The following is a 27,200-nucleotide window of genomic DNA, read 5'->3' on the forward strand; positions in this document are numbered from 1 at the left end:
TTATATTTATATTTATATACTTTGTTATTTACTTCTTGATGCACTTTATATTTGTAACATTTCAATAAAAGTGCTTTAAATAAAATTGTCATCAATTTACTGATGATAAAACACTACGCTTTTATTTGTTCTACAAATGAAAGTAAGTAAACTCGTTTTTTTAAAAGCAGTGTTTTAATGTTGACCTTGTATCCTCCAATAGAAATCGTCGTTTAGAGTCACGTGAACAAACGCGGAAGTTGTATTTCTCCGGCGTGAACGGATCCCATGGACCTGTTATAATCGATCCTCTCGCGTTGACGTTTCATTTCCTTTCCCAGTGACTTTAGCGGCCGTATTTGCAACAGTGAACCATGACACAGGCGGAGAAGGACCAGGAAAACGGCAGAGAGAAAGAAAAGGATCGAGAGAAGGAGAAAGAGAAGGAGCAGCAGCGCGGGGTGAAGAGACCCATCGCCCCCGCAGCGGTGCCCGAGCTCCCGCAGGAGGTCAGTCACGCGTCCTGGGTTCTGAGTCCTGGTCCCGGGTCCTGGTTCCAGTCCCGGACACACCACTCTGTGATCCATAGCTCGTACAGTTACACGATTAAAGTCAGAAAGCCAGATGCAAATGTGGAAGAATATATCGGGTTGTAAAACCGAACAGAACCTTTACCTCACTGTTATCTGTTTGGTCTCTCTCTGAATGTCAAAGTAAGCTATGTACTGTAGAATTTATACTTAATATTTCATAAACTTGACCTTACTGTGTCCCCATATACGATCCAAACATGTTCTGCTCCTCTGGACTCCACTACTTCCACTGCAACATCTGACTTTTCTGACATATTAACTGTTTCACACAACATGTAAACTTTCTCACTCATAACTGTGGACATATTCTGGATCATACCAAACCTCTCCCGCACTGACCTCTCTATATCTGACCACACCAGAGGACTGTGATGGACCTTCACCACTGACCATCCCCATCCCTCAGCTTAAACGGAGTCGTCTGCTACATTTCCGCAAGCTCGACCCTAACCTACCCTCCACACATCTGACACTGTCCACTCTCTACAATGACACCCTCTCCTCCTGTCCGGATCAGCTCGCCCCCAGTAAAACTAAAACGCTCTCATTCGATCACTCTGCCCCCTGCTTCACTCCTCAACTCTTAAATCATTCAGTCTGGCTCTGGTAACCCCAAAGCACTTTCCACTACTATTAACAAACTCCTCAACCCTTTGGCACACAATCCTTCACCACAGAAAAGTGTAACTCCTTCCTGTCAATTTTTCAAAACAAAATCTGCAACATTTATAGCCACATCTCGACATCTCCGTCCCTCCACCATTACCACACCCCCACCTGCTCCCTCAGATCCGCTGATGCAAACCTCCTGTCACCCCGAGGACAACACTTAAGACCTGGGGGGACAGAGCCTTCTGGAACTCTGGCCCAGACACATCTGAGACTTACTCACAATAACTTTATCTTACTTTATACTTACTGTTTTTGTGTCTGTCCCTCAAATGCGTCTTTGGGCATCTTTGAAATCACTATAGAAGTGTTATTTATGAATATTATTGTTATTTTTTATTATTAATAATGATGATCTGCATCAGTGTTAGATATTTTATACTCTTATATTTTATTAAAATATATTTTACTGTTTAAATAAAGTTAGTTCCAAAATGAAACCATGGATTTACACTGCCTGGTCAAAAAAGCAGCTACCTGGATTTAACTAAGCCAATAGGTACAATTTATTTAAAGTTATTTAACTCCAGCTGAGGTAATTAATAACTTCTAATTTCTTGAACCACCAGGTCGAAAGATATATCTTGTTGAGGAAAAGATGTTCGTCTGTTTAAGAAGGGTCAAATCATTGGCATGTGAAGGAGAAGCAGAAACTACTATAATTGGGTTAAGAATTGTCCAACAACAAGAACAATGAAGGGAATTTAAGGGATTGGGACTGAACGGATGCGTCAGAAAACCACTCATCAGTAATATATATAAGGCTAACCGAAAAGAAAGACTTCAGTTTGCTAGAAAGCACGAAGACTGGACTCTGGAGGAATGGAAGAAGGTCACATGGTCTGATGTGTCCAGTTTGACCGTGTTCCAGAGTGACAGGCCCATCAGGGAAAGAAGAATCATGCTTGGGGCCCCCTGTACGCGCTCATGGGGCCAGTGCGGTGATCTAGAGTCGCTGAATTTGGTCAGGTCTATATTCAGAAACATTATGTCCCCAATGAATCAGATCAACTGACCATCTGAAACAGAATCAGAAAGGTTTTATTGCCATTGTTGTCGGGGAACAAAATTCACAGACTAGGAACTGGATTCGATGCAACAATGAACAATGATAAAGCAAAATCTATCAAATAAGGCATGCATTAAAGAAAACCAATCTAAATGTACTAATAAGATAAAGAACAGTTAGTACTTTGTATGTAAACAACATTTACAGTTGAATTAACAGTAGTGGTGCATCAGTCTGAATATATTGACTGACCAGGTTATTCCATATTATTTTCCTCTTCCCTAATGGAATGAGCATATTCCAAGAGTACGATGCCAGGATTAATTGGCCTCAATATGTGGAAGAGTGGTTCAGGGAGTATGAGACATCATTTTCACCAGATCTGAACCCCAGTGAGTGTCTGTGACGAGCTGGAGAAGGCTTTGTGCAGTGGTCACTCTCTTCATCATCAATACAAGATCTCTGAAAATAGAGTTTTATCGAAACTATGCCACACCGAATATTATTTGCTGTAATCTTACCAAATATTAGCGCGTGACACATTTTGTTAATGGGAATGTTTTTTTTTTGGCCAGGCAGTGTAGAATATGATCATATAATACTTTCATGGACCCAATCCAATGGGCCCTCCTGGGTACGGCAGAGGCTGGGAAATGGGTGAAATGGAACGCCATGCATCACAGCGCTGATGACGTGGATTCCTTGGAATTGGGAATCCACGTCAATTGGGAACTGCCCAATGAGTGATTCTGGAGTGTCTTTCACATGAGCCATGGCCTGAACTGAGAAGGGCAAACACTGTGTCTGAAGGAAACACTGGAGCAGCTGGGATTCTAGGAACTTTTTTTTAACACACACGTTTTTGAGAGTGCAGGTTACGTAATGTTCCGTTAGGAAGTAAAATATTGTGTAGAGATAAAAGCCACATTACAGGTGAGTGGAGCCATCAGTAGAGCTTGTGCAGCCGTGGTTGGTTGCCATAGTGGTAGGTGAAACGTGGCGGTAATGAATGTTTAACTGTTTTCACCCTCACATTTTGTTTGAAAATCAAACAACTAAACAGGACCATGAATCTTTTCTTCTTCTTCTTTGGTGTTTAATGGCGGCTGGTATCCAAGTATTATATTACCGCCAGACTCATGGCATGTTTGCTAATGCTTGCTTTGTCACTGTGGTAACGGTGGATGTATCCCCCCTTAGAAATACACTCACTCCAGTTTGATGTCCCCACTTTGAGTCATTTGCCAAATATGAGTCAGTTTTGCCAGTGTTTTGTTTTTATTCAGTTGATTATTTAAATGGCCAGAAACAGTTCAAAATGTTCTGCCGGTTGTAGCTTTAGTTTGCCATTCATCAAAGTTAAATAGAGTTTGTTGAGAAAGTTTCATAGTGTTTTTTGATAAAGAAAGAGAAGATCAGTTGGTCTCTAAGTTTCTCTGCACTTATCCGTTTGCTCAGGTTTATTAGCAGTTCAATATTGTGCTTTTCACAAATGTTGCACTCATATTTAACTTTAATTATACCATGGTCAACTGAAACTGAGATAACTGATCCCATACAGAGCAAAAAGGTTGTTTTATTCACCTACTGGCTTCACTGGCTTTTATTCACCTACTGGCTTGTGGGACCATGGTACAAGCTCATTATTTAATCCTTAAATATACATGTTTAAAGATAAAAGAAATGTACTGGTAGATTTCAGCTTCCAGAATGTGATGATGTCACAGGATGCGTGGGAAGAGACAGTTTTCTCCATTGCTGGGTTTCATATGACAATGTTTTATAGGCCTATAACATTTTAATACATTTGGGGCGCAGCTAAAATGAACGTTGAAATATAGTGAGTTCTTTGGTCCAGACACTAAATGAAATAATGAGGTTCAACATTTGTGAATTTACTTTTTAGATATTTCATGGCAAAGTACAGTGTAATCAAATCTAATGTCTAAAAGCATACTGTATTACAACCTGAATCTGCTTTTTAACTATATTTATGTTTATATTTTAGCTTTAATGGGACAGTGCACATGAATCCACACGTGTTAGTCCTACATGTAAATGTGCCAGAGTCCGTGCTGGCTCATTTTCATCTGTATTCTCATTGGCAGGTTGATGGAGACAGAAAATAGGACATGTAACACTCAGTCCATACGATGAGGATCAGTGAAATACAATACTTAAGAGAATAGAATAAAACATGCTAAAAGCACAAGCACAACATAAATTGAAGCGAGACATAACAAATAACAATCACAATATTTTTGCCAAATTTGGCACTGACTCAAATTGGGGAATAACAGCCACTACAAAGTATCAATTAAATGAGTAAATGAGCCCTTTTTACAGTATGGTTGCTAGGCAACAGTTGTGGAATTGGAGTTGCCTACATCAAAATCAACACTAGACGAGATCTTCCGTGAGATGTTTGTTATGGTCACTTATATTAAACATTTCATGTTTGAGTTGTTACTTTCTGTTCTTGAACATATCCTGACTCCAATGTTTCTGCTTCCTGTGCTTTTAGCAAATCCAGAGTAACTTTGTGATCGTGATCCACCCTGGCTCACGGACGCTGCGGATCGGTCGTGCCACAGACACCCTGCCCTCCATCGTGCCCCATGTGATCGCCCGCAGACACAAACACAGCGACCAGGCCCGGCACGAGGACGACTGGCTGCTCAGAGACGGACTCAATGTACGCTCACGTAAACCTACGCACTCATACTGAGGAGGAGATCCAGGCACGTCATGGCAGTGCATCAGAAATGTCTGTCAATGTCTGAGTTCAACTTCTCTCATTATTTGTTTGGGTTTGGCTCCACAAACTTGTCATATAAATCTTATGGCTTTAAGTCCTTTCAACTGACAACAATCACATCTTTGAAGTTTCTGATTGTATTGTGAGATGATAATTTGACCTATTTGTGAACTTTTTGTCAGTTTTTGTTTCATGTGAACAGGCCCAGTAATGACAGAGATCTGAACCATAAACCACCTGACATCCGACAGTTAAACATGTTGTGATGTCACTATTTTAAACAGTATTTCTTTATAAACTAACGGCATGCACATTCATTGATTTGTATAAATTAGTAACAAAATGTTATTGCTGCAAAACGTAGCGTTGAAAGAAGTACTCTATTTTGTTACAGATACAGGATCAAAAGAAATACTGAGAAAGTGAAAGTATCACATTTTGATAAAGAGCATGTTTATTTTATTTAGTTTGCTCAGAAAAGGTCCCAATTCCAAACCTTTAGGTAGAACGTTACCATGAACGTGTCGAGAAATGAGCCCTCGTTCTACTTTTCAGACCAGTTGAAAAATGTAGTGCAGTAGAAAGTATCAATACCTGATCTCAAATGTAGTAAATCTAAAGTAAAAAGTATCCACTGTGAAACTGACTAAAGTAAAGTACGGATACCTTGAAAAAAAACAGAAAATAGTGCAGTACTTTCCACTACTGGTATTGGAATATAAAGGTTTTGTGACAGCCCTAGATTTCTTTGTTCTTTTTGATAGAAGCCCGAGAGCAGTGAGCAGAGGCTGAATGGACTGAAAATGGTGGACCAGGCCATTTGGTCCAAGAAGATGTCCAACGGCGTGAGGAGGACGCCCGTGTCCGCTGAACAGGTCAACGGCTGACGTGAAACTGCACCTTATGAAGTGATTGTGTGTTGTTGTTTTGATAATATTGTGTTGTTGTGTGTGTGGTGCGTTCAGGCGCGAGCGTACAACTGTCAGGTCCGGCCTGCAGTGCTGGACAGCTGCTCCAGAGTCAAGTGGACCAACACGGGCCAGCAGCCGCAATACCTGGTGGGAGAGGAGGTCAGTGAGGGGCCCCTCGGATCAAAGGGTTCCGTTCTATTTCCTCATATAGTGAAGCAACAAAGCACACTTTCTCTACGCTTTATTTACAACTTAAAATCATACAGCCCACCCCCCACAGCAGAACAACCCTCACGCACATGCACCCAGGTGCTAAGATACATGAGTACAGATGAACCAGTTGAGGAAGCACCGTCAGAGGAGCTGTGCGCACCAGGAGCAGAGTGTTGCCTGTAGCCACAGCCACAGGGCCCCAAATCTCCAGCAGGGGCTCAGGAGCCAAGCCCCAGCAGCCACCGCTGACCATACTGAAAGTAGAGGAGGAGGTCTGTGCAGCTGAGAGGAGACACAGGGATAAGAGGAGGTCTGTGCAGCTGAGAGGAGACGCAGGGATAAGAGGAGGTCTGTGCAGCTGAGAGGAGACACAGGGAGAGGAGGAGGAGGTCTGTGCAGCTGAGAGGAGACACAGGGAGAGGAGGAGGAGGTCTATGCAGCTGAGAGGAGACGGGGAGAGGAGGAGGAGGTCTGTGCAGCTGAGAAGAGACACGGGGAGAGGAGGAGGTCTGTGCAGCTGAGAGGAGACACAGGGAGAGGAGGAGGAGGTGGTCTGTGCAGCTGAGAGGAGACACAGGGAGAGGAGGAGGAGGTCTGCAGCTGAGAGGAAACAGGGAGAGTAGGAGGAGGAGGTATGTGCAGCTGAGAGGAGACACAGGGAGAGAAGGAGGAGGTCTGTGCAGCTGAGAGGAGACACGGGGAGAGAAGGAGGAGGTCTGTGCAGCTGAGAGGAGACACAGGGAGAGAAGGAGGAGGTCTGTGCAGCTGAGAGGAGACATGGGGAGAGGAGGAGGAGGTTTGTGCAGCTGAGAGGAGACACAGGGAGAGGAGGTGGTCTCTGTTGTCAGTTTGTAGCACAAACCAATCAAAACAATTGCAATCTGCATTTAAGTCTAATTATTACTTTTATTCCAAATTAATTTGTGCCTTTTTATAGTAAAAATGCTATTTTTGTAGTTATATTTTTATAAATTATAATAATTAATAATTTCTGGAGGCCATAGGGGACATGGATTTATTTTTTATCCCCTATGGGTGCACCACAAAATGTTTGAGAAGCCAAAACTTTAAATTATTACATTACAATAACATTGTAAGTTTTTGATCTTTAAAAAAAAAAATGTTTTGCAGTCTTTGTCAGCGTAGGTCTGGTTCCTGCAACAGTATCTACTGGGATCATAGTACGAAGAAGATCTTACAAGATAAAATGACCACATAAGATTGTGCAGCGTGTGAAAACCGATTGTGTTAAATCTCAGGAGAAGCTGAAGCTTCAAAAAGCAGTGCTACAATGACAGCATATATATATATATATATATATATATATATATATATATATATATATATATATATATATATATATATATATATATATATATATATATATATATATATATATATATATATATATATATATATATATATATATATATATATATATATATATATATATATATATATATATATATATATATATATATATATATATATATATATATATATATATAGAATTGTGAGGCTAAAATTGTCAAATGAAATGAAGATCTTGTTTTGTGGACTCGTCATCATGGACTCGTCCTGTCCCACCTCAAACACCCACAAAACGATTCCCGTCTCATGTCTAGCTGGTGTGTCCTCTAGGCCCTGTATGTGAACCCCTTAGACTGTTACAACGTGCACTGGCCCATCCGCAGAGGACAGCTCAACGTGCACTCGGGCCCTGGGGGGTCGCTGTCCGCTGTGCTGGCCGACCTCCAGACCATCTGGAGCCACACCATTCACAAACATCTGGACATCCCACTCAGAGACCTGAAGGTATCAACACATTACAGTCACTTTAGAACTGCACAGAATCTCTAATGGATTTACTCGAGCGAGACATACATTTTATTATTTTCTCTTGACTTGTCAAGGTAAGAGTTTGAGAATTATGAGTCTATGATTATCTACATTTCTAAAGGGAAAAGTCCCACCTTTACTTTGGATTTACTTCATATTCATATTTACTCATGGGTTTCAGCTCCCTGTTTTAAGAAGTGTTCCAAAGTATTGAAGGTTAAAGGCGGTATGGACGATTTTTCGGCGATTTGAGAACGCAGGCGGAAGTGCGCATGCGCACTCCCCCGTGCGGACTGATACAACACACACAAAATAGTGCGTTTGTTTATATTAGCGCAACGGAGCGCATCGCTCGTCTCCCGTAGATTTCTGTCCACTTCTGCGTCAGCTCGAACTGTCTTTCTCCGTCTTCATTTTGCCCCGTACACTGAGGGAACTGTATTATGATAGATCCATGCACTTAGGCACGCGGAAACGTGGGCACGAACCGCACGCGGCTGCAGGTGAGCGGTAGGTGCGTTTTATGATTGATACGTGGCAGGACAAATGATTTATCCACGCCACGAGGAAATATGATGAAAAATTTGCTGAAAAAAATCGTCCATACCACCTTTCAGACAAGACTGAAATAATCGTTTTTGGCCCACAGAAACAAAGAGAAAGTGTTAGCGGTCACCTCCAGAGTCTCGCTCTAAAACCTACAAACCAAATTAGAAATCTGGGGGTAATAATGGACTCAGACTTGAACTTTAATAGCCACGTCAAATCAATAACATCAGCAGCTTTTTACCATCTAAAAAACATTGCCAAAATCAAAAATATAGTGTCAAAACCAGATTTAGAGAGACTTATCCATGCGTTTGTCTCCAGTAGATTAGACTACTGTAACGGCCTGCTCACTGGTCTCTCCAAACGAGTTGTAAAACAGCTGCAGTACATCCAGAACGCTGCTGCTCGGGTCCTGACTAGAACCAGGAAGTATGATCACATTAGTCCTGTTCTCAGGTCTCTGCACTGGCTCCCTGTGGCTCAGAGAATAGACTTTAAAGCAGCTCTGCTTGTGTACAAGTCTCTCCATGGCCTAGCACCAAAGTACATCTTGGATATGTTAGTGCCATATGAACCATCTCGGACTCTGAGGACCTCAGGGACCGGCCTCCTGCTGGTGCCAGAGTCAGGACAAAACATGGGGAATCTGCGTTTCAGTTTTATGCAGCTAAAATCTGGAACAGTCTTCCTGAAGATGTGAGACAGGCTTCTACTCTGACAATGTTCAAATCTAAGCTAAAAACAGTTTTGTTTAGCTGCGCATATGACTGAAAGGATTTTTCTTTGCACTCTTCTCTTTTGTTTGTGATTTTATTAGTTTAGAAAATCAGTTGGATTGATAATTTTTAATTTAGTTAATTTTATTGTATTTCTGTTTCTGTAATTTCTTTGTGATTTGAATGCATTTTTCCCGCTGTGAAGCACTTTGAATTGCTTTGTGCATGAAATGTGCTCTACAAATAAACTTGCCTTGCCTTGCCTTGCCTTTAATTATCTAATGGGCAAAATTGAGCAACTTCAAAATCAAATAAATATGAACAGGATATCAAAATATTCATCCAGCTAAACCTCAGGAAATTGATTCAATTGTTTCTGTTGAACAAAAAACAGCAATTTGTTTTATCCAGATGCAGACTTTTGACACTTCAAAAGTTCTCAAAATCTTTCTAAATGTTTTACTCTAAACATTTTTAAACGGGTACATCAACACATTACTGAATCACTCAATAAAGGATGACATGAACTTTTACTTAAGTTCTCATCATTTGTGTGATCTCGACCTTGGAAACGCTGGGTGGGAAACTCGTGTGGAAGTGTCACAGGGACACACTCCATTTGAGACTGGAGGATACAAACTGAGAGCAAATGATTTAACATTACACACTGATGGTTCTCCTTTACAAATAAAATATGAATTAAAAAAAGAAACTGTCTTAAATCGAGAGTTGCGTATGTAACTAAGGTTCTATGAATTCCGGATGACCGCCAGAGGACGGTGCTTAGCACCTGGATATCTACATGTGCGCAGCACACAGGTCGAGATTAATACCAACAAAGTCACGTGGTGGACGTAACATGGGTGACGTCAGAACCAGCCCATATATATATACCTGACGCACCCAGCGCTCTTTTCTTTCTAAATGCACTCGCAAAAACAGGAACAGACAGGAATCTCTGGCGGTCATCCGGAATTCATAGAACCTTTGTTCCATGCGTAACTCTGGTCCTATTTAATTCCTCCTGACCGCCAGAGGACGGTGCTTAGCACCTGGATGACTCATACCAACAACGTCACGAAGAGTCTGCTCTTACCAGGATTAGTTGCCGATTGCAGAAGCGGACAACACCACTGGAGCCACTGGATGAGGAGCCGCCACATCCAATGGTTCAAACGGTGGTGAACACAATCCTTTTGGGACTAATGGAAGATCCCAAGAAGGCACTCGAGTAAGCCTTGGAGGCCGCAGGCGAAGGGCACCCTTTTAAAAACCGGCATACTAAGGAATGCGACCCCACTGAACGACCATCAATCAAGGAATTGCAGGCTGAAATGGCCGCAACATAAACCTTAATAGTCGAAACCGAGAACTGCGCAAGAACTGCCGCCACACACCTGGTGAATGTACGGGGCGCCAGAGAGAGCCCGAAGGGGAGCACTCTGAACTGGTACGCTTGATCTTCGAAAGCAAAGCGAAGAAACGTTCTGTGGTGTGGTGCCACAGGTACATGGAAATAAGCGTTCTTTAAGTCGACACTTGTGAACCAATCCCCTTCCCTGACCGACTGCAGGACATCCGTGGTACGGAGCATGTGAAAACGTAGCACCTTGACATAATGATTTAGGCGCCTGAGATCGAGAATCGGACGAAAAACCTCCATCCTTTTTTGGAACTAGAAAATAAATTGAATAGAACCCCTTTAACTGTTCTGAACTCTGAACAACTTCTATGGCACCTTTCCGCAAAAGCTCCTGAATCTCCTGTCGGAGGGCCATGGACCTCACTGGGTCGGAAACAACGGTTCTTTTTACCCCCTCGAACTTTGGGGGACGCCGTCTGAACTGAATTTTGTAGCCCTCGAACAGGGTTGAAATCACCCACGGGTCTGTAACTAAGGCCTCCCAACGACCGCAGCGGCTTTCGGAAAAAACTACTGGGGGCCAGATGTAGAGTGTCAAACTCTACTGTTGTGGCCGCCTTGAGGCCTGGGGGGGGGCGGTCCCGGCGAACCTGGCGGTCATTTCTTGTGGCCCTGCCCCTTGGTGGCCGAAACGTGGGCTGGAGAGAGAGTCGACTGGCCTGACCGTGGCCATCAAAAACACGTCCAGATCCTGGTAAAGTTGAGACTCTTGTCGCTGGGCGAAAAGAGCTGGCACCTCTGGGCTGGGGTCTGGGTTCACGATGCAGTTCAGCAAAGTGTCTGCGAGATTTATTTGCCTCAACAGCCCGCTCCAAGGTCTGCTGGGCAGCGGGTCCAAACACATGACCTGGCACAACAGGTAAAGTGCGAAGAGTACCCCTGCAAGACTGACAGGGGGGACTGGGCTAGCCACACCTGGCGTCTAGCAATGGTCAGAATGGACATCAGCCTTCCAAGCTCTCTCGACATGTTAGCAAACGCCTGAAGTGAAGCATCACTCGTGAACAGAGGAAAACTCAGGCTCTGTCTCCAAGGGCTCCAGGTCTGAGGAGCGGGAGCTCACAACAGAGGGGTTAGGAGAGTGACAGCCTTCTACCCGATCCCCCAGAAAAACTGTACCATCTGCTCTGGACAAAGTATCTGAAGCAGCAATGGATATAGCGTCCTCCTGAGGATGATCAGCACTGGAGTCTGTCTGGTCTTCCTCATCATCCAGAATGGGGCTAGGCACAGTGGGAGGACCACTAGGTTTTAGACTGAGGAGCAAAGACTTAATCTGAGCAAATTCAGAATCAGAAGCCAAAGTGTCCACTTTGGCAGACAACGCCTGATCAGGATGACTTCTCTTGGCCTCAGGGGCCTCCATGCGGGGACGCTTGCGGCGTTTATGGTCCTTAACAGGACTAGAGGCAAGAGTCAGTTTGGGCATAGTACTCTCAACCGCTGCCAATCTAGCGGTCCTGTCTGCCAGTGGAATGGAATGGAGATACAATTGAAACGGGCATCTTCTGTGAGAGCCTGTTTCAGATGTCCAATCCCCAGACAATGTGGACATAGGGAATGGCCATCTTCTGGTCTTAGAGGAGCCAAGCAACTGCAACCATGCAACAAGGATGACATCATGTTGTGAGCTTTCCGGAGCGAATAACACTCACAAGTCACTGGCTCATGTACCGCGTTTAATTAGAAGGCGCGGGTGAACACGCACGCCACAAACTGAGGCAGTATCAACGGGCTAGTAAGCGGGAGAAACACTCACGAGTCCCAGACTTGCGGTGTCACAGGAGCGGAGAGCACTCACGGAACAACGGTTGAGATTGAGAATATTCAGTAACCACGGTGCCGTTGGAGCGAAAAAACACTCAGGAGGCACCGGGTCACGCAGGTGTAAAAAATACAATACAACCGAAGTATAGCTAGCAACAAGACAAACTAATAAACGGTCAAGCCACAGGAGCGGAGTCGCTCACGGGGCGCAGGTTATCACGAGCTCACACGCGGCGTTAAAAGAAAAAAACACTCACGAAATGGCGGTGCCGCAGGAGCGAAAAACACTCGTCACTAGTGTACTAGCCTAGCAGGTTCTGAATAGATGCGCTAATGTATCAAAGTCCGCAGACTGTCGGATAATTAGCTGAGAAAAGCTGGCCGCCAAGCATATGATCCAAAGCAATATTCCAAGAAGGAACTTCGACCTATCGCTGATGCGAGAAATGTAGAAAGAAAAGAGCGCTGGGTGCGTCAGGTATATATATGGGCTGGTTCTGACGTCACCCATGTCACGTCCACCACGTGACTTTGTTGGTATTAATCTCGACCTGTGTGCTGCGCACAGGTAGATATCCAGGTGCTAAGCACCGTCCTCTGGCGGTCAGGAGGAATGAAATAGGTGATGTGGTGTTTTCTGTTTGCAAAGTGCTGATTAAGGAATGTTCTCAGATGATTCTCTTATATTTTCCAGTAAAACTCTTTTAAAAGTATTTATACACATCTTTCCACAGAATCAGCAAAGATGCTCAAGGTTAAGTCGTATGTGTCTTTCACCAGCTGTATTGACACTCTGAGTCGGACGATTGTGTAGATATTTCCGAGTTGACATGAATGCAGCATGAACACGTTCTTGTATTGTGCTCAGTATTACAGATGCATCCTGCTGGTCCCTGACATCTACAACCGACAGCACGTTAAAGAAGTGGTCAACATGCTGCTGCTCAACATGGCCTTCTCAGGTATAGAGTCTGTAATGTCAGTGTGTGACAGAAGTGTCCGTCATAAGGATGTACTTCAAATCTTATGCTCATTAGACACAATAAAGAAAAAAAATGATCCGCACAACTCGATTAACTCCAAAGAGATGCAGTATTTCTTTTGTGGTCGCCATAGTGACGTTTGGGGCCACACAGCACCTGTTGTATAAGGCCTTGAGCACGTTCATGTTAAACTAATGAATGGTGCACATAGGTGCCTACATAGGTCAAGCCGTGTGGACTTTACAGCGTGGAGATCACGTTATCTAGAGTTTTGTCTCAAAATATTGTTCATTTGTTGATAACAAAAGAACAGATGACCATCTCTAAAACAAAATAAAATGTAGATATTTCACATAAACTTTAACATTTTAACTGCATTTAGCATTGTTTTTCTCAGTGGCATCACGGTTGACAAGATGGAACGGGCAGGCTAGAAGTAGTTTTTATGCAGAGGTTTGTCCGCGAAAGAGTTTTGGTCTCCTCGATCTAAAGGGCTTCTGAAGTGAGCTCATTAGATGATATAAACCTGCTTCACAGGAGATTATTAGTTTCCTGTGTGACTTTTCCAGTCTTCTATCATATGTTCAGATCAGTGGTTTATTGAGGTTTCAGTCTCACTCAGTACTTCTCTGCTCGGTAAAAATGTGGTTATTACAAACACGTAAGAGACTGTAAAAACAGGCTTTTGCTTCATATGAAACTACGATAAGCCACTGGAACATTCAGTGCACAACTGCAACCAAATCTGCCATTTATCCACATCCTCCTGGGAAAAAGCCCATTTGAGACTTTCTGTTTAGTTATTTCAACTTTTGTATTATTATTATCCTTAGTGTGTGTGTGTGTGTGTGTGTGTGTGTGTGTGTGTGTGTGTGTGTGTGTGTGTGTGTGTGTGTGTGTGTGTGTGTGTGTGTGTGTGTGTGTGTGCGTGTGCGTGTGCGTGTGCGTGTGCGTGTGCGTGTGCGTGTGCGTGTGCGTGTGCGTGTGCGTGTGCGTGTGCGTGTGCGTGTGCGTGTGCGTGTGCGTGTGCGTGTGCGCGTGCGCGTGCGCGTGCGCGTGCGCGTGCGCGTGCGCGTGCGCGTGCGCGTGAGTGCGTGAGTGCGTGCGCGTGAGTGCGTGAGTGCGTGCGAGGCATTTTGTCTTACTTATTCATTATTTCGGCTCTAAATAATTGCAGTCTTTGTGATGATTTGTTTGTCACAATTTAAAACTCTCTAAACTGTTGACTCGTTTTTTTTGATGAATCATTTGTTGAAAGGATTAACATCAAATTTAACGGACTGTACCCGGAGAGTACACACAGACATTGTTTGGTTTCAAAAGTGATTGTTTGTTACAACAGTGAATAGATGATGCCGTCTTGTGTATTACTGTCTCCAGCTGCCTGTCCCATGTATAACTGTATAACATGTATTGCATGTATTACATGTATTTGTATTGCATGTATAACTGTATAACATACTCCGGCCCCACAGGGATCCTGGTGCACCAGGAGTCTGTGTGTGCCACGTTCGGCAGTGGGCTGAGCAGTGCCTGTGTGGTGGACGTGGGCGACCAGAAGACCAGCCTGTGCTGTGTGGAGGACGGAGTGTCACATCGCAACTCCAGGTGGGAATCCAAGCTCATCGAGAGGGGCCGTTATGAGACGTGTTTATTAATAATGATAATGATAATCATTATAGTGATGATGATAGTGATGATGATAGTGATGATGATAGTGATGATGATAGTGATGATGATAGTGATTGTGATTGTGATGATGATAGTGATTAGGGCTGTGTTCAAAATATTGATACGGCGATATATTGTCACGGACTCCGTATCGATATGCGTATCGATACTGAGTTAAAGTATCGATATTTTTTTTATTTAATTTTCTTTTCTTTTTTTTTTTAAATTAAGATTTTTGTGGCCCGTAGGCTATAAACGAGGTGAAATAGTACTTTTGATCTGCTGTTTGTGCTGCGCTCCTCTCTCGAGAAGGAGCTGTGGACCTGATCAGAAGCTGATCTGTGCAGAAGATGCTGCTGCAGCATGTTCAGACCAGGCCAATTGTTTGGCAAGAAACATGCAATACTTTACTAGAATGTGTTCCTTATATTTCTATTTGGATCAGTTGGTTGGATGTATGAAGTTATAAGATAAGATAAGATAAGATATTCCTTTATTGTCCCACATGGGGAAATTTCATTGGTGCAACGCAGGTAGATACAGAGGCAGACACAGAAGAACAGATCACTTATAGGAAGTCTGAAAAAACACTTTCAGTAGAAGATCTCTTACAAATAAATAAAAACTCCCATAGACAAATAAATAAATACATAAATACCATTGCATGTGATCACGACAGTAATTGCACATGAATATGTGTCACGACAGCACATAGATTGCACATGAATTCCAACAGCAATTGCACATATGACAGAATTGCACATGGTTAGGTCAGTATTGCGAGTGTTCAGTACTAACAGTGTTTGTTATAAAGTCTGACAGCAGCAGGAAGGAAAGACCTACGAAACCTTTCCTTCACACAGCGAGGGTGGATCAGTCTCTCACTGAAGCTGCTCTCCAGAACGGACAGAGTGTCCTGCAGGGGGTGACACTCATGGTCCAGCATAGATGTGAATCTAGCCAGGACCCTCCTGTCCCCCACCTCCTGCACCGAGTCCGTGAGGTAGTCCAGGATCCACTCTGCCAGGTCAGAGTGGATCCTGGACACCAGCAGTCTCCAGCTTGTCCCTCAGGAGCAGCGGCTGGATGGTATTGAAGGCGCTGGAAAGATCGAAGAACAGAATCCTCACAGAGCTGCCAGGTTTTTCCAGGTGAGAGAGAGAGCGGTGCAGCAGGGAGATGACGGCGTCCTCCACTCCGATGCCAGGCCGATATGCAAACTGCAGCGGGTCCATGGCTGAACTCACGGTGGAGCGGAGGTGGTCCAAATTATTAGAGCAGAATGGATTTATAAATAAGTGCTTTGTGAATAAACATGAAATTTCATACATTTTCTTATTCAGAGTAAAAACATTACCCATTTGGTACATTTTTAAGACCCTTTTTTCAAAAATGTATCGGGATACGTATCGTAATGAGGGAATTGTATCGGAATATACAAGCATCGGGATACGTATTGTATCGTGACCCCTGTATCGGGATACGTATCGTATCGCAAGGGTCTCGGCAATACCCAGCCCTAGTGATGATGATCGTGATAGGTGAAGTGGTCCCTGCCCCATGTGGACGGTCCCTCATCTGCCTGAAGAGTGGCTCCAGTTCGCCTCAGTCGGTCCCTCATCTGCCTGAAGAGTGGGTCCAGCTCGCCTCCGACGGTGCCTCATCTACCTGAAGAGTGGGTCCAGCTCGCCTCCCACGGTCCCTCATCTGCCTGAGGAGTGGGTCCAGTTCGCCTCCGACGGTCCCTCATCTGCCTGAAGAGTGGGTCCTGCTCGACTCCGACGGTCCCTCATCTGCCTGAAGAGTGGGTCCAGTTCGCCTCAGTCGGTCCCTCATCTGCCTGAAGAGTGGGTCCAGCTCCAGTCTCCTCGTGTCCGTCTGTCCGTCTGTGAGAGTCGGATCTCTCCTTCACTGGAACTCCTCCAGGTTTCTACGCTTTTTTCCCAAAGAGGTTTTTTTTGTAGTTTTTCCTGGCCGAGAAGGAGAGTCTAAGGACAGAGGACCCTGGGACATCGTCCCTCGCCACCACAGACATTGTCTGACTCCATCGCCACCACAGACATTGTTGATTCATTTCTCCCTGTGGCCCTCAGAGGCAACTGTTGTTGTGATTTTGGGCCTTACAAAAATAAATTGATTTGATTTGATTTGATTTGATAGTGATCGTGATCGTGATAGTGATCGTGATCGTGATAGTGATCATGATAGTGATAGTGATGATGATCGTGATAGTGATGATGATCGTGATAGTGATGATGATCGTGATGATGATAGTGATTGTGATCGTAATGATGATAAGCTGAAGTGTGACACTTCCCGAGCCCCTGATGACAGAGGAAATGACACACAGAGCAGAGTGCTTGACCCTGTCCCTGTGCTGCAGGTTGTGCCTGTCGTACGGCGGCTCAGATGTGACTCGGACCCTGCTGTGGCTCCTGCAGAGAGCGGGCTTCCCCTACAGGGACTGTCAGCTCAGCAGCAGACTGGACTGTGTGCTCCTGCAGCAGCTCAAGGAGACCTTCTGCCACCTGGACCAGGTCTCACACACACATATACATACACTTATACACACACGCAAACTTAAACACACGCAAACTTACACACACGCAAACTTACACACACGCAAACTTACACACACACACACGCAAACTTACACACGCAAACTTACACACACATATGGACATACACTTACACACAAACTTACACACACGCAAACTTACACACACGCAAACTTACATACACGCAAACGTACACACACGCAAACTTACACACACGCAAACTTACACACACGCAAACTTACACACACACACGCAAACTTACACACACACACGCAAACTTACACACACACACGCAAACTTACACACACACACACAAACTTACACACACACACACAAACTTACACACACACACACTTACACACACAAACTTACACACGCACACAAACTTACACGCTCACACACACACACACACACGCACACAAACTTAGGCACACACACGCACACACGCACACACGCACACGCACACACACACACAAACTTACACACACACACAAACTTACACACACACACAAACTTACACACACACACAAACTTACACACACACACACAAACTTACACACACACAAAGTTTAGAACGTTACTTCCTTGCTGGACATGAGCAGCAGATGTGATGTAGGTACAAGTGATTCCACAGCCGTTGCCTGGCGACCATACTGTAAACAAGAGCCACAGCCAGACGTGGGCTGTGTCCATGGGTTTCAGTTTTCAGTTTTATGCCACATTTTGAGGACTTTTTCTCATTCTAAATATATATTATTTTTAAATTGTTGATTGCTATGACAATGGTCTTAATTTCTCATCATTCATAAACCAATAGAAAGAGTGAACATGTATTCTTAAAGTAAAGTAGAAACACTACTCTCTGCTGTTCTGACCGTTACTGCCCCTCTGTGCAGGACATATGTGGCCTGATGGATCATGAGTTTCAGACCCGCTTTCCTGAGGCCCAGGCTCTGCTGTACCAGATCCGCCTAGGAGACGAGAAGCTCCAGGTGCAGCTGACCATCAACACAAACCATCAACACAAACCATCAACACAAACCATCAACACCTGCCTTATATTTCTTTGCTAACCTTTTTATTTAATCAGAGAAATTAACAATTGAGACCAAAATCTCTTTTTCCAGGGCAAACTGCTGCACACGCCATAAAAACATTTACACCTTTGCACTAAATAAAAACATATTTTAAGAGATTAATCCTGAACTACTGAAAAGCACAGATGCTGTTCATAGGATTCTCACACTTGTTCCAAGCTGTGGGAGCAGCATAACGGAATGCTCACTTCTAAAGTCATCCTATAATGAAAACTACGTAGAGTCCTGCAGGAACCACTGAACAATTCAGTTTGGTTTTCAGATAAGAAGTTAATGTCCCTGTCACAAATGAAAGTAGTTGCTTGTTCTTCTGTTTCCAGTATGTGAGCGTTAGCTGCCCAGTGCTACTGCAGTGCTACAGGGCTCAAACACAGATTCTAACAATGAATGATGATGTAAATATTGAATATATGTGTGACATTTTGTTTGTCAGGCACCCATGGGTCTGTTCTACCCGAGCACCTTTGGGATTGTGGGTCAGAAGATGACATCACTGCAGCACCGCTCCCAGGGAGACGCCGAGGATCCTTATGACGAGCACTACCTCCTGACCACTCAGAGCAAGCAGGACCAGGTAACCAGGCTTCTCATTCACTAGTCTGATACCTTTTCTAATCCTCTAATTGGTCGGCTGGTGCTGACTCCTCCCACTACTAGGTGAAGCATAGTGTCATTCACAAAATATGCAGTTGATAGTGTTCGTCTTTTATCACCTTTTTAGAACGCATGATCTGCATCTGCATCTGCTCTAACTAAACAACCTGCACATGTGCAAACCCTGATCACACACGCTGACCGCACAGAACTTTGTCTAGATCAGGGGTGGGCAAACTACGGCCCGCGGGCCACATCCGGCCCGTTGGGCCTTTCAATCCGGCCCGCCAAGCTTGTCCAAGTAATATTAAAATATAATTTAAAAAAAAAAAGAAGAAAACTGTTTATTAGACTTTGTAGGCTTTATTAGACAGTAGATGGAATGAGAAAGAATGAAGGACATGCAGCAAATGTCGGAGTTGGGATTCAAATTCACGATACTGTGGCTGGCCGTTTATTTTACCTTTCGCCTGTAATGCCCACATTTCCCCAAGAGATGGCACTGTTCCCTCTAAACTGCGCCTGCGCAATTGCGCACTGCTCGCACATAGTGCGCGCACACAAGAACATCCAAGAAAATAAAATTCACCATAAACGGCCACCGGGGGCAATCAAGCAGGAAGTGCCAGAGTTTGACACACTGTAGAAGACTCTTGTGGACAGTAGAAGCACTGTCCAGGGGACACGTTGTGTTCTCTATAGTTTTAGTTTCAAAACGCTGTGTGTTTTATTACAATCAGAATCATATTCACTGAGAAATTAGTCTTATTAGTCCCGCAGCGCAGCAGACCGCGGGCGCATTCAATAGTGTCACTATTGTGTAAATTAAACTTTTTTGGCCAGACCTGACTCATGAGTCAAATACACATGTGCATCATTATCTGGACCAATTTCTGTGTAAATATCTCATGTCACAGTAACACTCACTCAACGAGTACGCGCTCAGGAGCAGATGATCCAGATGTGAAGACACAGGTAAATCAGCTCACACAGAGTCATCAAGGACAGAGGGGACACTAGAGACAGCTGTGATTTCTTCTAAAGCAGGTCTAAAGCAGGACTAAAGCGGACAATTTGTATATTGAGCCTTGCATTTGTTTGCTTTGTTACAAGTTACAGGTCAAATCTTGGGTGTAATTTATAGTAATTAGTTCACACAAACACACCATATTTTCCTGGCCCGGCCCCCCGGTCAAATTTTAAAACCCACACACACACACGCCCTCGAGTCAAAAAGTTTGCCCACCCCTGGTCTAGATCCTGAGTCCCTTCTCCCACTGTTTAACTGTGCACCGGCCTCCTGCTGGTGCCCAGAGTCAGGACTAAACATGGACCGGCCTCCTGCTGGTGCCAGAGTCAGGACTAAACATGGACCGGCCTCCTGCTGGTGCCAGAGTCAGGACTAAACATGGACCGGCCTCCTGCTGGTGCCAGAGTCAGGACAAAACATGGACCGGCCTCCTGCTGGTGCCCAGAGTCAGGACTAAACATGGACCGGCCTCCTGCTGGTGCCCAGAGTCAGGACAGTTTTGTGGTTTGTAATGAACACAATGTAAAATGATGATCCTCTTACAGTTCAATATGAAGAATCTAAGAATAACATAATTCATCTCTAATAAGTTTTGGTGTCATTTTACAGTCCTCCAAATCGTCAGCAGACCGAAAGTCCCTCTCTCGGGCTGGAGGAGCGGAAGGCGACATGAGCGCTCCAGGAGGCAGTGCTGACATGTCCGAGCTGCCCAGAGCCTGTGGAGCAGGGGGTGGGGTTTCAGCAGGGGCCCAAGGCGAGCTGGACATGGGCTCCACACAGGGAGAGGCTCTGCTGGGGAGCGCCGACATGGACGAGCCCCTGTCCGCTCACCTCTCCAGGAAGACGGCCATCTTAAACCAGTTTGAGAGCAAAGCCCTGGGACTGGACAAGGCCATTCTGCACAGCATCGACTGCTGTGGTGAGAGCAGCACACACGCTTCACACACGCTTCACACACGCTTCACACACGCTTCACACACGCTTCACACACGCTTCACACACGCTTCACACATGCTTCACACATGCTTCACACACACGCTTCACACACATGCTTCACACACATGCTTCACACACATGCTTCACACACACGCTTCACACATGCTTCACACACATGCTTCACACACATGCTTCACACACATGCTTCACACACACGCTTCACACACGCTTCACACACACGCTTCACACATGCTTCACACACACGCTTCACACACATGCTTCACACACACGCTTCACACACACGCTTCACACATGCTTCACACACACGCTTCACACACGCTTCACACATGCTTCACACACATGCTTCACACACACGCTTCACACACACGCTTCACACATGCTTCACACACACGCTTCACACACGCTTCACACATGCTTCACACACATGCTTCACACACGCTTCACACACGCTTCACACATGCTTCACACACATGCTTCACACATGCTTCACACACACGCTTCACACACGCTTCACACACGCTTCACACACGCTTCACACACGCTTCACACACGCTTCACACATGCTTCACACACATGCTTCACACATGCTTCACACACACGCTTCACACACACGCTTCACACACATGCTTCACACACATGCTTCACACACACGCTTCACACATGCTTCACACACATGCTTCACACACACGCTTCACACACACGCTTCACACATGCTTCACACACACGCTTCACACACATGCTTCACACACACGCTTCACACACACGCTTCACACATGCTTCACACACATGCTTCACACACGCTTCACATACATGCTTCAAACACATGCTTCACACACACGCTTCACACACACGCTTCACACACACGCTTCACACACACGCTTCACACATGCTTCACACACATGCTTCACACATGCTTCACACATGCTTCACACACGCTTCACACACGCTTCACACACATGCTTCACACACACGCTTCACACACACGCTTCACACACACGCTTCACAAACACGCTTCACACACACGCTTCACACACACGCTTCACACACACGCTTCACACACGCTTCACACACGCTTCACACACGCTTTACACACAGGCTTCACACACACTTCACACACAGGCGCTGCCCCTCACCGCTCAGTGCTTAACTGTTCTTCCCTGAGCAGCAGAGCATCACGGCTTTGAGCCTCATTTGAAGTGTCTCGGAGCAACAACAACGGAATCAGGGCTGAAAATATGGTGTGTTACTTCTTCATACATGTAAAATCAATAAGCAGTAAAACATGAAATAGCAACGCAACAAATGTCGGGCAATAAAAAAAAAAAAGAAGAAGAAGAAAACTTTTTTTTTTTTTATTTTTTTTTTTGGCTGTAGGCTTTATTAGACAGTAGATGGACTGAGAAAGAAAGAAGGACATGCAGCAAATGTCGGAGTTGGGATTCGAAGGGCATTTTGTATATGCGTTTGTTTACAGTAATATTACAGTAATATGCGTTTGTTTACAGTAATATTTTAATTGCGTTTTTTTCAAAACATGACTAACGTCAATGGGGATGAAATAAACTGCGTTCATGTGATCTGGAAAATGTTTTTACGGGTGGAAAAATGGACATGAACGCTCGCACAAATCGGGAAAAGAACTCAAACTCAAAAGCTGCTGCTGCGAGGCGGGACAGACATGACTGCATTTAGGACAGGAAATAACAAAGCTTACTGGTTATAGCTTCTATATCTTAAAAGTAAGAAGTACAAGCTTAAACCTTTAACAATTGTAGACGTGTGTACAAAAATGACCCCATTGCTCAGTCACATCTTCCCCCCCCCATGGACCCCTGTCCCCCTCTCACACACTGCAGTCTTAGCCATTTTATGTTTAGGAGTTTGCTGCTTTTCCCACAGCATCTTAATAGTACCTGCCCCTTCTCTTCCAAAAGACACTGCCCGGGTGCCTCGCTTGGGAGGGTCACGTGGTAACCAGCCCTGCATGTAGTCCAACAGCACAGTCCCAGAGCAGTAGTAGTAGTAACTATTAGCAGAATTAATAGTTAGTTAGTCCCTATATCTCCTACAAGGCTCTTACACGTGCGGGCGCTTGTTTTCCAGCGTCAGACGAGACCAAGCGTAAGATGTACAGCTCCATCCTGGTGGTGGGCGGGGGCCTCATGTTCCGAGGAGCTCAGGAGTTTCTGCTGCACCGGATCATCAACAAAATGCCCCCCTCCTTCAGACGCTTGCTGGACTCTGTGGACGTCATCACCAGACCCAAGGTGCACAAGTCTGTTCTGTTCTACAAGAGCCACTGTATGCAGAGTTAGACTTAGAGATGTAACTGTTTCTATTTCGAAACTAAGGTCATAGTTATGTGGATTTTCTTATGTGTTAAGTTTTGATGCTAGTTTTAGTATCAAACAGTTTCTTGGTATATATTTCTTTTGACAACCTTAGTGCCTGTAAATCTGTACATAAAAAAAACACTCCATAGTATCAAGTATTGTTGCATTTTCTCTGACAAAATCCTTTGGTCTTTGTTTCTGGAATCCTCACAGGATATGGTCAAATATCTCAGAAACAGCTATTGCTTTTGGACCACTTTTGCCATCTTGTGTTTCCAAAATGACTCTGGCTGGACCAGTTCCTCTGGCCACAACATTACTCTTCATTATTTTGACTTGATGTTGAAATGAGTGTGGAGTCTTTGTCCAGGTTTAGCTTGTGTTTAATCACACACTGTAGTTACAGCTTTACAACAGCAGAGTTGTACTCCATGCGCGTACCATAAGGTAGAGCATGCACACTGTTAACAAGTAAAAATGGCTTAAATGGGCTTCAAGACGCAACAAAAAAAATACATTCAAGAGTCCTGTGTGTGCATTTTGAAATTGGCACAAAAACATTAATTCTAGGCGTGGAAATATACATTGTCACTTTCCTTACATTCCTTGTTCTTTTGGGGGTTTTTTTACACATAAACATTTAGTCCTTGTACTTTGGATTTGGCTTATAAATTCGACCTGAGCGTGTCACATATATGAGGCAGCTCTTTTGTAACGTCCTTGTTCATAGTTGGCCAAAACACTGCTTCTGGCCCTGCACTTTGTTGAGTCAAGACCGGGGTGACCTCTACAGCTTGAGTACATCCAAATCATGCACAGTGTGTCTGTGGCTTTTCACTACAATGCCATCCTCCACTACCAACTCATCTCTGTAGAGAAAGAATGGTGGGACAGAAAGAGGTACCTGGCGTTCCTTGATGGACCGTTCGTTCTGAATCACAGCGCTGAGAGTTTGAAGAAGTTTGTCTCTAGCTGTGTGTGCCCTGAGCTCTAGAATGGCTGTAGAAATGAAACTGACAGACATCACTTCAAATGTTTTGTCTGGACTTAGCGTCTGGGAGCCAGTATTGGTTGGAGTTCTTGACATGTGTTTGCCCTTTTTGTGTTTGACTAGAGTGATGTCATTAGCTTGTGGCCGAAGTGGCATCCTTTGCAAACGAGCAGGAGCTGTGTGGATTGGCTTCTTCAAGATGGTGACCAGGGGCTGATGGTCTGTTTCAATGACTGTGTGCTCTCATAAATGTATTCTTTGAACTTTGAGCACGCCAAGACGACTGCAAGCAGTTCTTTTTCAATCTGTGCATAGCGGATTTCTGTTGAGAGAGTTTGAGATGCATATGCAACAGGTTTTTCATTTTGCAAACACGCTACACCCAGTCCGTAACGTGATGCATCGCAGGTCAATGTCACTGGCTTTTTGACATCATAGTATGATAGGACTGGTGCACGAGATAGACATGACTTGAGGTTATCAAAATCTTGTTGATGTTGTGGAAGCCAGCACCATTCAGTGTCCTTATGAGTGAGTGGTCTGAGTAGTGCAGCATTACTGCTGAGGTTTGGGATGAACTTCCCGAGATAATTCACTATGCGAGAGAATCTTCTGGGACAGGCATATTTGAGATCGCTTCAGTCTTTGTCGGATCAGCCTTTAAACCCTCTTTTGTGAACATGTTGTCCACTTGCACTTTTGTGGGTTTAGTTTGATTTTGACCTCACATGCACTTTCTTTAGGTTAGTCATGTTCAGCAGAGCTCATTGTGACTAGTCCGAGGCGCATACATGAGCGAAGTCCAAGCAGTGGTAGCACATCACGCTCTACTAAGAAGAAAGGTAGCATGTGTAGCTGTCCATCAAAGTGACATGGCAGTGTGACAAAACCGGCAGCTTCTTTTTTTCTGCTCCATGTGCGACAAGGTTGGTGTTTGTGCCACATTTTATAATTTTGTGTCCAGAAAGCGTTTGGTAAGTGTCTTATGCCTGTACATTGCATTTAGCACCTGTGTCGATTTTCATAGCGTAGAAAGTGTCATCCGTGACAGTGTAGTCTGGTTTCTCTACATCCAAGTTGTGGACATGTTTCCTGCTGTAGCCTTCTGTAAATCATTTATTTTCCATAACGCTGGTTTGAATTTGTAGCACTTTTTGTAGTGATACATTTTTTTGCATTTGTGGCATTGTTGGCCCAATGCTGGACATTTGTCTCTTTGTGCTTGGTGGCTGCCTCCGCAATTGTTAGTTTGAAATAAGCTTTGTATCTTGTTTGTTTCTGTCTAAACCTTGCTCTTTGGCTCCCCCCAGTGGAGCTTTGTTGTAGTGCATCCACGGAGGTGACTGCCTGTAGGCTTCTATTCTCCTCCGTCACTTCATAAACGCAGCAGATGGACATAGCTTTTGCAAGTGTTAAGTCACTATCACGTAACGGGGCCTTTCTGATACTGCCATTGTTAAGGCCACACACGATTTTTAACAAGTTCATCTGTTTGCTCTCCAAAGTGACAACTTTTGGCTTTCATTTTCGGGAGTGTCTACAGAGCCGCGGCGCGCGGCCGAAACTGCATGGGTTTTTTGTGCCGCGGCTCCTGAAACTGCTGGGCTATTTGACCGCGCCGGGTTAGGGTTAAGGTTAGGGTTAGCCATGAGGCTATATGGCTGTGCCGCGGCTCCTGAAACTTCTGCGCTATTTGACCGCGCCCTTTTAGACCGCGCCGGGTTAAGGTCAGGGTCGGGGTCAGGGTCAGGGTTAGGGTTAGCCATGAGGCTATATGGCAGTGCCGCGGTTCCTGAAACTGCTGGGCCATTTGACCGCGCCGCGGCTCTGCAGCCACGGCCTTTATTTTCAGATCACTGATGAACGACTCGATTGTCTCACCTTGTTTTTTATTTCGTGTGTGAAACTTGTGCACTTCCATTGTTTTGTTGAGTTGTGGGTTGCACATTTCCTGAACTTCCCTTTTGAGACACTCCGGGTCTTCTCTGGACTTGGCCGAGGCAATGACGGCACCAATATACTTCTACTCAAGTAATATTATTTAGAAGTAACAATACTCTTTTAAGTACGCGCTGCGGCTCTCTACACGTCTGGTTCTAGCGACAGGCCTTTGGAGTAGTATTTAGTGTGATTCTCATGTGGTGATGGTGTTGTGGCCATTGAAACTCTTGTGCCTGCAGGACATGGACCCTCGTCTGATCTCGTGGAAAGGCGGGGCAGTGCTGGCCTGTCTGGACACGACTCAGGAGATGTGGATCCACCAGGCTGAGTGGAGGCGCTTTGGGGTCCGAATGCTGCGCGAGCGGGCTGCCTTTGTCTGGTGACGTTTGTGAGCTGGAACACCCTGTAAATAATGTGTACAAATGTAGGAATAAAACTTTTTTAAATAACATCAGTGGTATATATGGTAATGTTGTGCTCTAGTTTGATTTAGTTCCCCCAAAAAATAATTTGAAATGAGGCAAACTGTTAATGTTAATGTTTAAACTTTCATACTTTACATTTTAAGGCTGTGCAACGGTCAGTCGCGATCAATATTGTGTCATTTTTAAAAGTCAAT

At 44.6% G+C, this 27,200-nt stretch overlaps 1 protein-coding gene across 1 annotated transcript; it reads left to right on the forward strand.

Moving 5' to 3' along the window:
* Nucleotides 1–265: 265 nt before the first annotated feature.
* On the forward strand, nucleotides 266–27,026 carry actr8 (actin related protein 8). The gene is made up of 13 exons (XM_072449279.1): nucleotides 266–488; nucleotides 4,775–4,945; nucleotides 5,773–5,883; nucleotides 5,974–6,078; nucleotides 7,774–7,947; nucleotides 13,295–13,388; nucleotides 14,885–15,017; nucleotides 17,464–17,617; nucleotides 18,535–18,630; nucleotides 19,169–19,309; nucleotides 20,969–21,278; nucleotides 23,420–23,583; nucleotides 26,821–27,026. Exons 1-13 carry the CDS (start codon nucleotides 354–356, stop codon nucleotides 26,962–26,964), a joined length of 1,932 nt encoding a protein of 643 aa, XP_072305380.1. The 5' UTR covers nucleotides 266–353; the 3' UTR covers nucleotides 26,965–27,026.
* Nucleotides 27,027–27,200: the final 174 nt, after the last annotated feature.

This window comes from Eucyclogobius newberryi, unplaced genomic scaffold (assembly GCF_026437365.1).
Source record: "Eucyclogobius newberryi isolate DKJ021-1_F unplaced genomic scaffold, fEucNew1.0.hap1 SCAF_17, whole genome shotgun sequence".
Taxonomy (NCBI): domain Eukaryota; kingdom Metazoa; phylum Chordata; class Actinopteri; order Gobiiformes; family Gobiidae; genus Eucyclogobius; species Eucyclogobius newberryi.